We start from the raw sequence: 14,396 nt of genomic DNA, 5'->3' as shown, positions 1-14,396 counted from the left end.
GCTGGTGAATCTTGCCCATATGCTCAGGGTTTAGCTGATCGCCATATTTGGGGTTTGGAAGGAATTTTCCTCCAGGGCAGATTGGAAGAGGCCCTGGAGGTTTTTCGCCTTCCTCTGTAGCATGGGGCACGGGTCACTTGCTGGAGGATTCTCTGCTCCTTGAAGTCTTTAAACCATGGTTTGCGGACTTCAATAGCTCAGACATAGGTGAAAGGTTTATCGCAGGAGTAGGTGGGTGAGATTCTGTGGCCTGCGTTGTGCAGGAGGTCAGACTAGATGATCATGATGGTCCCTTCTGACCTTAATATCTATGAATCTATGAATTTACAAGTTTAAAAATAGAATTTTAAAAAAGTTTGGCAAGCCTTTGCTAGTTAAAAAAATGCATACTGGAAAATATTATTCTAGAAAGAAGAAAATTTAAGCAATTCATTCCATCTTAAATAATTCTTCCTTCTAAGTCTCAGAACGCATATGTGGTTTTCTTCCAATTGGTGCAAGCAATTATAAAGTAGGAAAACATGTAAACAGATAATACATTTCATTATCTTTACACCTGTCTACAGAATTAAAATATTTTAATATGCTGTCCCTTAATGGGAATTAATAAATGTATGAAGAATGTTCCAGCCAAAATACTGAATCAACAGATGTTCATGTGACTTAATGCTCTGTGATTCTGTTTATTGACTAGGTGGCTGGTTTGGCGCACTGTACCACAGTAACTCTCTTTCTAGTCAGATAGTCTTGAAAATAAAGCCTTGTGTTTTACTTTGTGAAATTCTTGAGATGCATGCCATCAATTCAGTGCTTTTAATATAGTACATATGGGATTTTTATTCACATTCACTTTGAAAAGGAACAGAAAAAAGGAACGGCTGCCTATGTGATCAGAAATTATCAACTTCAGGGATATAATTAGGGGTGTTAAGTAAACTGTGCTGTCATTATGAAATTGCAGGAAAGAGAAGAGGAAGTTACTTACCCGTAACTGGAGGTTCTTCGAGATGTGTGCTCCCTATATGTATTCCACTGAGGGTTATGTACATGCGCCAGAGCTTTTCAAAGTAATATTGCTTGGTGGTCCGCACAGGCACCTTTGTATTGCCTTGTGGTTTCGCCCGATTGTGTTCCACTGAGGGTGATTGACAAGAGGGTGCAAGGAAGATGGTGGAACCATAGAACAGAGGACTACTGCACCGAATGAGGCATCTGGCACCAAATGCACATACTAGAGCATAGTGAGAGGAAAAGGTGTGTACTGAACTCCACGTGGCTGCTACATATACCTGCAAGGGATCTATCATACAGCATGGCTGTGGTTGATGCCTGTGCTCTCGTGGAATGGGCTTGTATGCCATCTGGTGGGGAGTTCCCTGACAATTGATAGCAACAGTTAATGCACCCTGAGACCCACAGACATTTTCTGGGTGGAAATGGCATGTCATCCTTTAATTCTCTCAGCTATGTAGACAAATGGGAATGGCTTCATCCTTTGTAGGTAAAAGGCCAGGGCCCTACACACATGGAGGGAATGAAGTCACTGTTGCTCATTAGAGGCATGTGGTTTTGGAAAGGGGGTAGGCGGAGTATGGCTTGGTTGAGATGGAATTGGGAAACCACTTTTGGCAGAAACTTGGGAAGCAGTCACAGTGAGACCTTGTCCTTATCTAATGTGGTGAAAGCAGGGTTTGCCAGCACGGCTCCCAGTTCACCAACCCTCCTCGCTGAGGTAATGCCAACAAGGAACATGACCTTTGTGGAGAGGAGAGAGAAAGAGAGCGAGGGCAGGAGGCCAGCGGTTCAAAGGAGAGTTCATTAAAGAGGTAAAGACTAGGTTGAGGTCCAATCAGGGAGTGATAGGCTGAATTGGCAGATATTTACATAAAAGGCCCTTCCAGAATCGCACGGTCTAGGGGTGGGTAAAAATCAAATACCCTTCTACTGGAGGGTGGAAAGCACTAATGGTGACTGCATGCACTCTGACAGAGCTGAGATCGAGTCCTGAGGTTTTCAGGTAGAGGAAATAGTCAAAGCATAGGGATGTCCACAGCTTTGGGGGTAAGATCTTGCTGTTGGGCCCTGGAGGTGAAGCATGTCCATTTGGCCTAGCAGGATTGCCTTGTGGAGTCCTTCTGGCTATTGGAGAAGAGGTCTTGCACTGCCAATGAGCATTCTTGTGCTAATGGAGGTGTCCATTCAAAATCTATGCTGTCAAGTGTAGCTTCCGTGGATCTGGATGCCTGAGTCTGCCATTGTGTTGCCAGCAGTTCAGGAAATGTCTGGAGTTGGAGTGGAGGTTGTTTCGACATGTGGAGAAAAAGAAGGAACCAGAACTGACGACACCAGAATGGAGAGATCAGAATGGCTGTCCTGCTGGAGTTTATGGAGGACGCGGGGGAGGGAGGGGTCATAGTTTGTCCGGTCTGATCAGTCGACGACCGGAGCGTTGCTCAGTGAGCGAACACAGGGTCCTTTCCTAGAGGAATACTGGGTGCACTTGGTGTTGGTGTGTTATGCAAAAAGATCTCTGATTTGTGTGCCCCAGCGACCAAGGTTGTCTGTGATTATCGTTTTGTGCAACTCCCATTTGTGGTCGGTTGCAAAGGTCTTGCTGAGAGAATCTATGATCGCATTCTGGGTACCAGGCAGGTAGGCTGCTGACAAAAGGATATGATGTGCAATGCACCATTCCCAGAGGAATTGCCTTCATACACAGCGCTGGGGACCTTGTGCCACTTTGTTTATGTAGTATACTGTTGTGGTGTTGTCTGACATGACGAGGATGTGGCAATAACAGATAACTGGTAAGAACACGTGACATGCTTTGTGTACTGCTCAAAGTTTGAGTATGTTTATGTGCATTCTGGACTCTCGCATGGATCCAGGTGCCTTGTGATCTCCAATGTAAGTGCCCCAGCCCAGCAGTTCTCAACCAGGGATACAAGTACCTCTGGGGGTATGCAGAGGTCTTACAGGGGGTACATCAACTCCTCTAGGTATTTGCCTATTTTTACAACAGGCTACATAGAAAGCACTAGCGAAGTCAGTACAAACTAAAATTTCATACAATGACTTGTTTATACTGCTCTATATACAAAACACTGAAATGTAAGTACAATATTTATATTCCAGTAGATTTATTTTATAATTATATGGTAAAAATGAGAAAGTAAGCAATTTTTCAGTAACAGTGTGCTGCCACACTTGTATTTTTATGTCTGACTTTGCAAGCAAGTAGTTTTTAAGTGAGGTGAAACCTGGGGTACATAAGACAAATCAGACTCCTGAAAAGGATACAGTAGTCTGGAAAGGTTGAGACACTCTACCCCAGCCTGTGAGCAACGCGCCCATTATGAATATCACAGTTGGCAAGGATGGGAGGAAGGCATCCCGGAGCAGACTTGTAGCGAGTCTGTCCACCACCGAAGAGAAGAGATGACATTGGGTGGAACATTAAATAGGGTGTGCATAGATTGGTGCATAGGAGAATAGATTCTTTGCAGCCATAGCTGTAGACAGTGAAGATGCAGGCGGGTGAAGGGTGTGATGTATGTGCACACCGCCATGTGCCCTAGAATGGAAAGGCAGGTCTTGGCAGAGACCAGGCCGTTGAAGGTTATCAGGACTATTTGGTTCAGTAGGCTCTGGAATCTGTCCTGTGGTATATAAGCTCGTGCAGACATCACATCAATGTGAGATCCTACGAATTCCAGGGACTAAGGGTGGCACAAAGTTGATTTTTCGACGTTGATGCTCTCTCTTAGGGAGGAGAGAAGTAGAAGAAGCTGGGACATCAATGCTTGAGCTTCCTCTTTGGACCACACTGCCAAAAGACAGTTATCGAGGTTGGGGAAGACAAGGATTCCCTGACATCATAGGTGAGAAGCTACAACAGAGAAAACCTTTGTAAAAACTTGTGGGGCAGCAGCAAATCTGCATGGGACCCTGTATTGGAAGTGTCGATGCCCCACTTTGAACCTTAGGAACCTTCTGTAGGTCATATGTATGTTGAGAGCCACATGCCTTTTTCCAGTGAGGGAATGATGGCCACAAGTGTGACCATATGGAATTTCGACTTGCAAATCGAATGGTTGAAGGGTCGGAGATCAAAGATTGGTCTCCATCCCGCTATCTTCTTAGTTACCAGGAAATAGTTGGAATAGAACCCTGTGCCACAAAAGGCTGCCGAGACTGGCTCTCCTGCTCCTCTCTGCAGGAGGAAGTCCATCTGTAGGGTAAGAATACTGTCATGAAAGGGATCTCTGGGGCGGGAGGGGGATGTGGAGGAGGCCTCATCATAAACTCTGTGCTGTAGTCATGTCGAATGATGTCCAAGACCCACTTGCCCATTGTTATATAACTCTCAAGCTGGTAGAAAGAGTTTGAGATGACCCTCGAAAGGGGTGGAGGGTAAGAGCACTGGTGTGCAGAGTGACTGATGGCTCTCCAGGTGCACTAAAAGACCACTTTTGTGATGACAGTGTGTTGTGCAGAGGTCTGCATTACTGGAACAGGCAGACATGCTTGGAGTACCTTAGGGCAGTTCTGATGAGCAGTTCGTATGTCCACTGGTGGCAGAAGTGTGGAGTTCTATATTATTGCGCTGATGGTGGGCGATAAAATTTTCTCTTTGGTTCCAGTGTATATATGCCCAAGGATCATAAGGTGACTCTAGAGCAGTGGTGGGCCACCTGCGGCCCGTGGACTGCATACGGCCCATCAGTATAATCTGATTGCGGGCCGCGAGACATTTTGCTGACATTGATTGTCCGCAGGCACGGCCCCCCACAGCTCACAGTGGCTGCAGTTCACCACTCCGAGACAATGGGAGCTGCAAGAAGCGGTGGCCCGTCCCACCAGGCCACACATTGCCCACCACTGCCCTAGAGTCTTTTAGTCAGTGTAAGGAATCATCAGTTTTCTGATAGAAGAGGTGTGATTCATTGAAGGAAAGGTCCCCAATAGTGTTTAGCACCTCTCTAGGGAAACCTAAGGATTGTAACCAGGATTCCTTCCTCATGACAATTCCAGTCACCAATACATGCAAGGACGAGTCCGCTGAACCAACTGCAGCCTGAAGTATGGACTTGGTGACAAACTTGTCTTCCTGTACAATTGCTTGGAATCAAGTACAATCCTGATGAGGTAACCTATCTGCAAATTCCTCCATCCAGTCATAGTTTATAAAGCCATTCTTGGCCATCAGTGCCAAGTAGTTAGAGATCTGGAACTGCAGTATAGTTGAGGAGAAGACCGTTCGACCCATGAGGTCAGGTCTCTTACCCTCCCTGTCTGCCGTGATGGAGTGTGGGTATTGTTGTTTGGTCTGCTCCAATACAGCCTGTATTACCAAGAAGTTACGTGGAGGGTGTGAAAATAAAAGTTCTGGTTGGGGGTGGGGGAGAAGAGGTGTAGTACCTTTTTGCAGCTCCCTTTGGGGTTGGTGCACAAGTGTCCAGGATGTGCCACACAGTGTGTGCTGGTTGAAGAACAGCATCGATTGGTAAGACCACCCTTACCAGTACCAATCTGTGCAGAATGTCTAGTAACCAGTGCTGACAGTCCCATACCTCTTCCAGTTGATCTCAAAGACAATGGCTATCTCCATAGCAGTTCTTGAAACTGACGATAGTCATCTGGTGGAGAGGAAGGTGTTGATGACACAGCTGCGCCTGGAGATGACGAAAGGAATCTCTTCCGATCCGCCAGTACCGTTGGAGCCGGCCTGATCGGTGCCTCGTCTAACCTCATTTCTGAACCTCTGCCGGACAAGGTGGGACGGTGAAACAGGGGAGTTCTCCTGAGCCAAATGAGACTATTCTGGAGGCATATAATGGGGCCATGAGCTCCAATATGGCCAACCCGGTTGATCCTGCTGCTGTTATACTTGTGCCCAAGGAGACAGATACCAGCTTCTTGGGTAAGGCAAAGGGGTAAACTGCCATGGAGCTGTTGGAACCCTCTGGTAGTTCTGTTTCCTGAATGGAAGCAGCAGACCATGCTGAACATCCAGATTGTCAGATTCAGGAGTCATAGTCTTGCATGAATGCCAGTGTCAATAGAACAGGATGTGTTAGAGGGGTACGGCTAGCAGGTGGTAGATGTAACGCATGAGATGGAGCCCTCTACAGAGGTGAGTGCATCAAAACACGTGGTGACCTCGCTCCCTCCAGGGTGAACAGTTCTTGAGGACTGAGAGTGCTTCCGAGTTTCCCCAGAGTCAATAGCATCTGGTCCATTGATGGGACCAGAACCAGTAAAAGCATCTGGGACGCCACCGACAAAAGCAGGAGGGGTATGCAAATCTGGCGCTGGGACCGGCAGATCCGGCAAGTGGTGCAGCCTTTTATCAGTCAGGCGAAACCACAAGGCAATACAAGGGCACATACGCGGACCACTGAGCAAAACCACTCTGAAAAGCTTTGGCTTAGGGCACATGTGGAATATAATAGGGACCATCACTCGAAAAGGAATGACTACTTCCCCAATAAAGCTAGTTACCTAAAATACTGAAGGCATAGAGACTTTGAGGGATCTTATTAAAAGTAAGAAAATGACCCACAAAAGTGACTTTCCAGTTCTTTTTGTCATGGATGTGCTTTCTTCAGACTTATTTGCTACCTTAAGTTCATCCTGTTTGTCCCTATTCTCGATGACTTGAAGACTCTAGAAAGTTCAAGCTGTCCTCCAGGTTCAGAGCAGATAAAAGCAGGCTGGAGATATGTACAGCAGTGTTTTTCAACAACTGATCCGTAGACCAATGCCGGTCCCCAAGATCTCCCTGACACAGTTTAGGAAGGCAGCAAGCCAGTCCCTGGTATCAAAAAGTTTGAGAAATACTGATCTATAGTATCTCAATGCACTAACGGCATCATGTTTTAGTTCATTATATATGGATTTGAATCGGTCATTTTGTTATATTTTTTAAATTTAAACCAATCATTTAGCCTGTTGTCAAGGTTCCTTCCCCACTCTGAACTCTAGGGTACAGATGTGGGGACCTGCATAAAAGACCTCCTAAGCTTATTTTTACCAGCTTAGGTTAAAAACTTCCCCAAGGTATAAACTTTGCCTTGTCCTTGAAACGTATATTGCCACCACCAAGCGTGTTAAACAAAGAACAGGGAAAGAGCCCACTTGGAGACGTCTTCCCGCAAAATAAACCCCCAAGCCCTACACCCCCTTTCCTGGGGAAGGCTTGATAAAAATCCTCACCAATTTGTACAGGTGAACACAGACCCAAATCCTTGGATCTTAAGAACAATGAAAAATCAATCAGGTTCTGAAAAGAAGAATTTTTAATTAAAGAAAAGATAAAAGAATCACCTCTGTAAAATCAGGATGGTAAATACCTTACAGGGTAATCAGAGTCAAAACATAGAGAATCCCTCTAGGCAAAACCCTAAGTTACAAAGAGACACAAAAACAGGAATATACATTCCATTCAGCACAGCGTATTTTACCAGCCATTAAACAAAAGGAAATCTAACACATTTCTAGCTAGATTACTTACTAACTTAACAGAAGTTTCTAAGGCTGCATTCCTGATCTGTTCCCGGCAAAAGCATCACAGACAGACAGACCGACCGACCCTTTGTTCCCCCCCCCGACTCCAGCTTTGAAAGTATCTTGTCTCCTCATTGGTCATTTTGGTCAGGTGCCAGCAAGGTTATCTTAGCTTCTTAACCCTTTACAGGTGAAAGGGTTCTGCCTCTGGCCAGGAGGGATTTTATAGCACTGTATACAGAAAGGTGGTTACCCTTCCCTTTATTTTTATGACACTTGTGTACTGCTCAGTGTTGGTAATTCATGCTTTAGATATGCTAAAGCCACTCTGCGCCGATCCCTTTCCTTTGTACTGCAAAAAAACTAGTAGCAGCATATTTGAAGATCAATCAGGAACAGAAGATTTATTAAACTTAGAATACGTTCAGATGATTCAGAATCATGATTTACACATCACAAGCCTATAATTACATGATCTTATTACTATTATCCTCCTTCTACCCTATTTTCCATCTGTTTATCCTCTGTTGCTGCATCTAGTCTTAATTAGTTTTAAACTCATTAGGGCAAGAATTATCTCTATCTATGCATCTGTACAGTGCCTAGCACAACAAAGACAAATCCTGATTGGTATTTTTGGGTGCTACCACAATATTAATGTAATGGAACAGAAGCAAAATTCAATCGACAATGCTGATTCAGGGCCAACGGTCATGGAAGGTTTCAATGTACAGAACAAGTAGCTTTGAGACCACAACTCCTCCCTCAACCCCACCCCCCAATATATGGGCAGAAATATAACAACTGGCCAAATAAAGCAATTGAGAGTACCTGTTAGTTTTTATTTCTCCCATTAACTGCTCTGGGCACTGCTCACAGATTTGACCTGTTAATTCCAGCACAACATTTGGGTTCCCCACCCAATTCCTTTTCTTCGAGTTCAGACTTCTACTTCAGGACTGCTGCAGCTGTCTGATCCCAGAAAAGGGCAACTCTATCTAGGTACTTCTAAGACTCCCATCAGCATAGTATCAGACTGCCTCAAAGAATTTCATCTTACAATCTTTACCATTTTACAGGAGAGGGACAGGCTTGGTTACAGTTCTACACTTACTATGCTGCAGAGTCATTAAGCTGGTATTCTCTGGATCTATTGAAACAGGCTTGAACTCCACTATCTTTCCACAATCTCTTGATAACTCCTGCTAGTTCCGTGGTCATAAATCCTTCCTCTGCTGCTCCAGCTAGTACAAAGAGTTGTCGGGCATCATCCTGTAAGAAACAGGGAAACAGAAAATTTTAAAGGGAAAAAACTAGAGCAGAAATCCATACCATTCCTTTAAGTCAACAGAAGGACGTAAAAGCAACAGCCCAGTCCACAGCAAATGTATGAATTAGTGGAGTAAGGAAATGAGTATGTCTACACCGCCCATCACAGTGACCTCCTGACCCAGGCTGGCAGACTATGTCTCACGGAACTCATGCTACGGTAACCCTCGTGCCTAATAGGGAGATCTCTTTAAAGAGGTCTATGGGGGTGGGGTAGGAATAAGTTGTGTCTGGGTCCTTTTTATTTATTTATTTGTTTTGTAAAGTTGAATTTTCATTTATTAGGCAGACAATACAAAGAGATTCACTTAGATTTCTGACTCTGTTGTGGAGGTGTTGAAGACACAAAGCACAATATTCTGCTCCTCAATAAGGAAAGCTCATTTGATTCTCTCACGGACACATGTAGCACACGTGGAACTGCCATAGGCTCTACTAACATGCTTCTTTGTTTTTGACAACCTCATAAGGACTTTAGGGTGCATAGCACGAACACCACAAAGTCTTCCTGGACACATACTACATGCAGACTTTGGTGCCTTGCCAACTTTCTTAGTGTAAAGGTAAACAATCCTGTTACCTAGTGTCCAGGACATCCTGGTCTTGTTAGAGGCTGTGTTGTAGGACAACCTAAGACGGTATGTCAGATGCTGAACCATTTTTTATATCTGGTCTGGGCAGATGCAGTCAGATCTCCACACTCAGAAGTTTCTGGAATAGGGTGTGGCAGTTTTGGGAATGCTAAATAGGTTCCCTGTTGCTGAACTCAGACTTCATAAGGGCAAGTAGTCAGGGCAGCTATTTTGCAAAAGGCCATGCGCACTGTATGGTTTGGGAGAAGCTGAGCTCCTGGAGCAGAAAGCAGACTGTTTTCCCTAATTCTAAAGCATTTTGCCGCAGTTTTTTTTTTTTTTTTTTTAATTCTATATACTGAACTAAGTGGTTGATTAATTGTGTAGCTAACTAGTTAACTGAGTTGATTTCAGCAGAGCAGGAGGAAGAGTCTTCATGGATTCCAACTAAAGATTTCTACAAGCAAGTGGTGGGAAGATGTTGCTTTTAACTCAGCAGACTATATAAATTTCGTGATCAAAGACTAATAGAGACTCAAATAAACTAAACCTAAGCATTTGGGAGCTCAGTTTCTTTTAACTGGGTTTCTGTGGGGACTGACCTGTTTAGATTTAATTTGTTTTCTTTATTTATGCTTATGAATAAACTGTGAAGATAATGTATGTGGATTATAAAGTAGCCATGTTATGCTATAAATATAAATTTTAACTATGTTTCTTTATCATAAGATTTTATAAAATTGGTACTTAATTAAGTTCATTCCTTTTGTTCTTTTTGAGACTTGAATGTGTGGAGGTTGACCCCGTGCAATCCTTGCTGAAAATCTTTAGAGACTGAATTCTGAGTCTCTTGCTGCTTTTCTATGGGAGCTCGGTTTTTTTAAGGCACTGGTAAAGGGCAATGAAGTGAACTCTAGCCCACCCACAGGTTACACTTCCACACTAAAAATAGCAGTGTAGACAGCACTTTGAAGTTGCAACTTAGGCTGGAGCTTGGGCTCTAAACCCCACCCCCGTGCCTAGGCTTCAAAGCCCAAGCTGCAACAGCTACACATCTATTTTTAGTGCAGTAGCACAAGTCTGAGTCTGTCCATCCGACTGTAGAAAATAAAAGCCTATTGTTAATTTAAGTTTTTATATATTGACACACTGGTAGTAAACCAAATATTTGCATGAAGACACTAAATTTTATTGATAAAGAAATTTTATTTCTCCTTCCATTTCTAGATATGGTGATAATGAAGAGCAGTTCTTGTTTTGAGGGGGTTAACCATTACTTTATCATATTAGAACACCGTGGAATTCATAAGTCATATCATAGTATCACCGGTTAAAAATTTCTTATCTTACACTTATACGGCTCTGACCTTCAATGCACAAAAGTTTAATCGCAAGAAAAAAAACAAAACCCCTCCTTACATCTTAATTTTCAGATCTGTTTGAAATGACAGTACAGGAATGGCATGTCCCAACATCACAAGAATTGTATGTCCTTGTCTTTTTGCTCTGATTCTCTCACAGGCAAGGCTTGCTTGTTTGCCAGAAACTCAAATATGGGTCCCAGTTCTCCAGGAAACAGGTTGCAGTTCAAATTTTGCCTTCATTTACAAGAGCGAAACTTTCACCAAAGGACAATTAGACTGACAGGTGTAACTGAGGGCAGAATTTGACCACAGCTGTTCTACATTTACCAGTAAATACCAAGATGAAAAAACCCTGCCCCAAGGAGCAGACAATTTCAACAGTGGATTACATAAACAACTGAAATAGTAACAGACACCAAGAAAAGGGAGAAGCAAGAAAGGACATTTGTTAAATACACAGATATTCTCTTCTTTATGAATATATACATCTGAGTAGTTGAAATATTTGTTTTGTTTTGAAGTATAAGCACATTTTTTTAAGAGTGGCAGAGGTGATTTCTCTGGAATGATCTGAATAAAACAGTGGAGCCTTGACAACAGAACTGAGAAAGGTACTATAAGCAAAGGGGAGCATGGCAAGAGACAAAGAGACTGCTTCTGCAACAGAAGATGGAAAGTAGGTCTCAATTAGACTGGTATCTTTGATGGAATAGAAAGGGATAGGAGACCTTGGATTCAAAAGGTGACCAGGTTAGAAACAAGAAAAGGAGTACTTGTGGCGCCTTAGAGGCTAACCAATTTATTTGAGCATGAGCTTTCGTGAGCTCATGCTCAAATAAACTGGTTAATCTCTAAGGTGCCACAAGTACTCCTTTTCTTTTTGCGAATACAGACTAACACGGCTGTTACTCTGAAACCAGGTTAGAAACGTAGGCAGGGGCTGCATGATGCAGGGAACAATTTATGGAGCACGGAACTATTTATGAAGGTAGCAATCACATGCATCTCTTCATCCCACCTCCAATTCCATCAACAAATCTACTTTTTGTTTTATGACTTACCATGACTTATCCTTCAGTGCCACGTTTCCCTTTAGAGAACAGTAGACACACCAAGTGTGGCTTTATTATGGGACATTAGGATCAACTCTTCTTTTTATGAAGTTAGGTAATGTGGGGTATCTTCCCTCCCATCCTTAAACAGTCTGAAATAGAGGGGCTTCCCTTCAGGAAAAAAAAGTGGTTACTAACTTTTCCATAAATACTGTTCTTTGTGATGTGTTGCTCATGTCCATTCCACATTAGGTGTGCGTGCACCATCACAGGAAATTTTTCCCTCAGTCGTACCAAAGGGCGCTAGAGCCAGCCTGACAGATACCGTGCGCTCACGTGCTGGTATAAAGAGTCTGGCTGGCCCCTAACCCTCTCAGTTCCTTCTTGCTGACTAACTCTGACAGAGGGGTAGGAGGGCGGGTCGTGGAATGGACATGAACCACACATTTTGGAGAACAATAGTTACAGAAACGTTAATAACTATTTTATCTTCTTCAAGAACTTGGTCATGTCCATTCCACTTTAGGTGACTTACAAGCGGTACCCAAGGAAGTGGGTTTGGAGTTCATAGACATGCAGATTGCAACAGTATTCTTCCGAACTTGGCATCATCTCTGGCCTGCTGGGTGATGGTGCAGTGGGGTGAGAGGGTATGTACTGACAACCAGATTGCAGCTCTGCAGATGTCTTGCATCAGGACCTGAGCCAGAAATGCCATTGATAAAGCCTGAGCTCTCGTTGAATGAGCAGTCAAGATGGCAGGAGGTGCAACACCTGCCTGCTTGTAACACATACGAATGCAGGAGGTGATCTAGGATGAAATTATCTGGGCTGAAACCGGGAGGCCTTTCATCTTGTCTGCAACTGCGACAAAGAGCTCTGTAAATTTACGGATCGGCTTGGTCTTCTAAATATAGACGGCCAGGGCGCATCTAACATCCAGGGAGTGGAGACACTGCTCCTCTGAATTCCTGCATGGCTTGAGAAAGAAAACAGTCAGGAAAATAGCCTGGTTACTATGAAACTGCGAGACCACCTTTGGAAGGAACACTAGGTGGGGGTTCAGTTGTACCTTGTCCTTAAAGAACATCAGATATGGGGGTTCTGATATAAGAGCCATAATTGCTGAGACCCTCCTGGCCGAGGTAATTGCTACCAGGAAGGTGACCTTCCAGGAAAGATATGACAGACAGCATGATGCCAGCGGCTCAAAGGGAGGGCCCATGAGTCTTGACAAGAACAGGTTTAAGTCCCACAGTGGAATCATTTTGAAAATTTGAGGGTAAAGTCTCTCTAATCCCTTGAGGAAGTGGATGGATAATTCATGAGACAAGACCGACTTACTGTCCACCACAGGGTGGAAGGCTGATTGCCACAAATTGCAGATTAATTGATGAAAAGGCCAGACCCTTTGTTTCAGGTGAAGCAGGTATTCCAGCACAGACTGGAGGGGTGACGGAGTCGGAGAGAGACATCATAGGGAAGACCACACCAAGAAACTCTTTCATGTGGCTAGGTAACTTGCTCTAGTACACGGTTTCCTACTACCTAGCAAGACCTGGCAGACTTGTTCAACCATGGAGCTTCCCTGATGGTCAGGTGGAGGACCCTGAGGTTCAGGTAGAGTAAACAGACATGATTTTGTGAGATCAGGTCTGGGCGGGGCAGAAGCAGTAATACTATTGACAGGTCCAGCAGTGTGCTGAACCAGCATTGTCGCGGCCATGCAGGGGCTACAAGGATAACCCTTGTCTTTTCTCACTTGACTTTCAGAAGGACCTTGTGTATCACAGGAACAGGAGGTAATGCATAGAATAGGAGCTCTGTCTGTGGAAGTAGGAAGGCGCCAGCAAGAGCCTGGGCTGTGACTGCATAGCAAGCAGAACTGCTGACATTTCCTTTTCAACCTGGTTGCAAACAGGTCTATCTGGGGAGATCCCCATCTCCAGAAGATGGATCTGATCACCTCTGGGTGAAGGGACCACTTACGGTGAGAAGAAGAGAAAGACCTGCTGAGGTGATCTACCACAGCGTTCCAGGCTCCCAGAAGATGGGAAACTTCAAGGTGGATGCAGCGTTTCACACAGAAGTCCCACATGCAGATGGCCTCCTGGCACAGGGTAGAGGAACACACTCGTCCTGGTCTATTGATGTAAAACATGGCTGCTGTGTTGTCCATAAGCACTTGTACAACTTTGCCCATGATCTGGGGAAGGAACACTTGGCAAGTTAAGCAGACTGCTCTGAGCTCTCTGACATTTATATGCAGGGAAAGCTCTTCCTGGGACCACAGGCTGAGTTCTGAGGTGCTCGAGACGAGCCCCCCAACCTAGATAAGATGCATCCAAAATTAGGGATACTAAAGACTGGTAGTGACAAAGGGAACATGCTCATGACCACTAATCGGGGAATCCTTCTACCAGTCGAGGGAGGCAAGGACTGGGGCAGGAACTGTAATCACCGAGTCCAAAGGGTGTGGTTCAGTGAATACACAGAGGCCAGCCAAACTTGTAAGTGCACACAGCCATGTGGCTCAAAAGTCTGAGGCTGTCATGGTGGGGTGGGCATTG

The 14,396-nt window shown here is 44.4% G+C and overlaps 1 protein-coding gene across 1 annotated transcript in view; it reads right to left on the bottom strand.

Annotated features, from left to right (window-relative positions):
* GNAI1 (G protein subunit alpha i1) overlaps nt 1-14,396 on the bottom strand; it is a 69,193-nt gene that overhangs the window by 21,087 nt on the left and 33,710 nt on the right. Inside the window, exon 4 of the mRNA XM_077836129.1 lies at nt 8,624-8,781. Coding sequence (XP_077692255.1) covers nt 8,624-8,781 — 158 coding nt within the window. The remainder of the gene's footprint in view (nt 1-8,623; nt 8,782-14,396) is intronic.

This window comes from Eretmochelys imbricata, chromosome 1, assembly GCF_965152235.1.
Source record: "Eretmochelys imbricata isolate rEreImb1 chromosome 1, rEreImb1.hap1, whole genome shotgun sequence".
In the NCBI taxonomy this organism is placed as follows: Eukaryota; Metazoa; Chordata; order Testudines; family Cheloniidae; genus Eretmochelys; species Eretmochelys imbricata.
Note: the sequence above shows the minus strand (reverse complement) of the source record. Positions and strands in the feature narration are given on the sequence as shown.